Source organism: Octopus bimaculoides, chromosome 19 (genome assembly GCF_001194135.2).
Source record: "Octopus bimaculoides isolate UCB-OBI-ISO-001 chromosome 19, ASM119413v2, whole genome shotgun sequence".
Lineage (NCBI taxonomy): Eukaryota > Metazoa > Mollusca > Cephalopoda > Octopoda > Octopodidae > Octopus > Octopus bimaculoides.
In genome coordinates, this window is record NC_068999.1 from 26,511,569 (window position 1) to 26,514,217 (window position 2,649).

The 2,649-nt window shown below is 33.6% G+C and overlaps 1 protein-coding gene across 1 annotated transcript in view; it reads right to left on the minus strand.

Annotated features, from left to right (window-relative positions):
• LOC106877568 (DNA excision repair protein ERCC-8) overlaps positions 1 to 884 on the minus strand; it is a 17,666-nt gene extending 16,782 nt beyond the window's left edge. The window contains exon 1 of the mRNA XM_014926506.2: positions 643 to 884. Coding sequence (XP_014781992.1) covers positions 643 to 818 — 176 coding nt within the window. The 5' untranslated portion in view covers positions 819 to 884. The remainder of the gene's footprint in view (positions 1 to 642) is intronic.
• Between the last annotated feature and the right edge of the window lie 1,765 nt (positions 885 to 2,649).

A 2,649-nucleotide genomic window follows, 5' to 3' on the forward strand; every position in this document is an offset into this window, starting at 1 on the left:
AGAGAGAGAGAGAGAGAGAGAGAGATATTAGATAAACACAGCCCTAAATCCTCTTAAAAAATAAAACAGAACGATCACCGCTGGAATGCCTTTGATCACAGCCCAATCAGGACTAACTTGATACTAAATAAGTACGAGTTAATTAAATTCGCAACTGAAAAAGGGTCGATCTTCTACATTGCACTATTTCTCGATCTTCTTCCACTTTACACTATTTCAACATGAAGTGGTGAACAGGAGCCCTTATATTATTGTAGAAATAATTCCTTTCGATAAATATACTCGTAATGTTTATTAATGATAGCTGTAGAGCTAAATTAGTTATTTGGGCTACTTCGTAAGTGGTGGTGGTAGAATAAAAATAAATCGAGTTTCACAATAAATTATCTGAAGTGCAATACTGAATTAAACTGATAAGATTAGGGAAGCATTCACATAATATTGAGATATATAAACAATTCTTTGAAATCGTGACATAATGAAAACGATCAACTGAAATAAACACCTTAATTATAATATTTTCCCGCTACCTACGCTAAAAATAAACAACCTGACTTTCATCCACCAGCCAGAACTTTAAAAAAATGAGATCGAAGTTTATAATTATTCGCAGGGATTTAAAGAAATGTGATAAATACATACTATCTGTCTTCCACCAAGTCAATGTCGAGGCAATTCACGCTAGAACTATGAGAAACTTGTTCGACATCACGATATCTACTTAAATCAAGGCTGTAAGAACGCCGAGTAGTTTCAGCCCTTTGGAGAAAAATAGGGTCGTCTTCACCAGTTTCCCGAGAACTCAGAAATCGGAGCATTTTAGTAACGCAGTCATTGTTTAATTAATGTGCCGATACAAAACAGTTTTACTTTGCTAAGGTATACTTTATAGAATTAACTCCCCCTAGTTCGCACTTTCTAATTTTTGCTTTCGAAAGTAATGTCTAATTTAAGAGAAATGGTTCTTTCGAATTTAAACTTCAGAATTGTCTCTGTTTTATTAGACAAGATCCTTTAAAAGCCTGAAGTATTTATTCATAAAATCTGCTTTTAAATTGCAAGAGAAAATGGGGTATTTCTATAGAATAGCGTCAGAAATTATCTAGTGCACTGAAAATTACAATTTCTTCATATTTTATTTTGTTATGCGTTTCAGCCTAAAGGACTGTAGCCATGCTGGGGCATCGCCCGTATGTATCTGTTTTAATAATCGTAGACTACAAATTACAAATAAAAAAAGAAATAGAAGAAAAGATCAATCCTCTCCTTTTCCGTAATGTTTCAGTTTTTATGTTTTCTAAGATTTTCTTTTACAGATTTTTGAAGAACAATAATTTCAGATATTTAAATCATAAATCTGAAAAAAAATTTTCAGAAGGCAATCAAAGCTGAAAAATTATGGAAGTGGTGATTAACTATCTCCCTTTTTGCAGAATTGTAAGGTATGATGCTTAAAGCATTCACCTTTGATGAAATTATGGTTTTAGGTGCACTAGATAATTTCTTATTCTATTCTTTAGGAAGCTGGAAAAAATTTCAAATTCCCTAGATACATTATAAATAGCTGAATGAATGGAATAAAAGAAGCTCAATAAGCAGATCAGGAACACAGCTGGACATTTGCTGACATCCATATATTTTTCAGTATTGCACTGACAAAACCCACCCCAGTTGTGTAAAAAGGAGTGTTAGTTTATTTGGTTGCAGGTGAAAGAATTATTTTTTTGCAGCTGTACTACTGTTGTTTTATTACATTTACAGTGATTTAAAAAATAAATTTTGTGCTGTTTCAAATTTTTTTTATATGCTAAAATAAATGAAATTATTCAGTTAATTTTTTATGAGGTGAAATACAAAATCATATTTGATTGATATATTCCAGTTTTATTAAGTATTTCAACAGCTGAAACAACTGGCTTCATGATATCTTCAGTCAAGATCAATAATCTTGGTCTTCAATGTCAAAATCTGTACTACCTTTGACTCAAAGCTCAGTTCAACCCTGAATCCAGAATCAGAAACTTAAGAGCCAAACAGATATTCAATAGTCTAGGGGATGCAGTATGCAGTCTTTTTGCCACATGCTTTCTTTTTCTTTCTTCTTTTTCTTTTTTGAGGTGGATAGCTTGAAACAACCTTCATGCAACAAGTAATGTTTCAATTGTTCAATTATTTTCCACTGGTTTTATTGAACAAATAATAGATCAGCATTTTCTTGGCTAAGTACTTAGCTAAGAGTAAGCCACTGTACCTAGCATTTGTTGACTTGGATAAAACCTTTGACAGGATTCCTTGCACAGTGATCTGTTGGTTGCAGAGGAAGCTAGGAGCTTGTGAGGGCCATACCCATGTGTTATGTGCAGGAATGCCTCCAGCAAGGTGAGAGTTAGCAATGAGTATGGTGGTGAGTATTAGTGTGTAGACAGGGCTTACAAATACCAGTGCTCAGCTCCCTTCAATGTATTATAGTCTTCTAGGCCATAAGGGATGAGTTTAAAACTGGTTGCCCATGGAAACTCCTATATGCTGATAGTCTTGTTCTTATAAATGAATATGTAGTAGACTGTAAAGAAAAGAGTTACAGGCATGGGAGCAAAACCTGGAATCAAAGAGCCTCAAAGTTAACTTCGTAAAAACTAAAGTATTAGC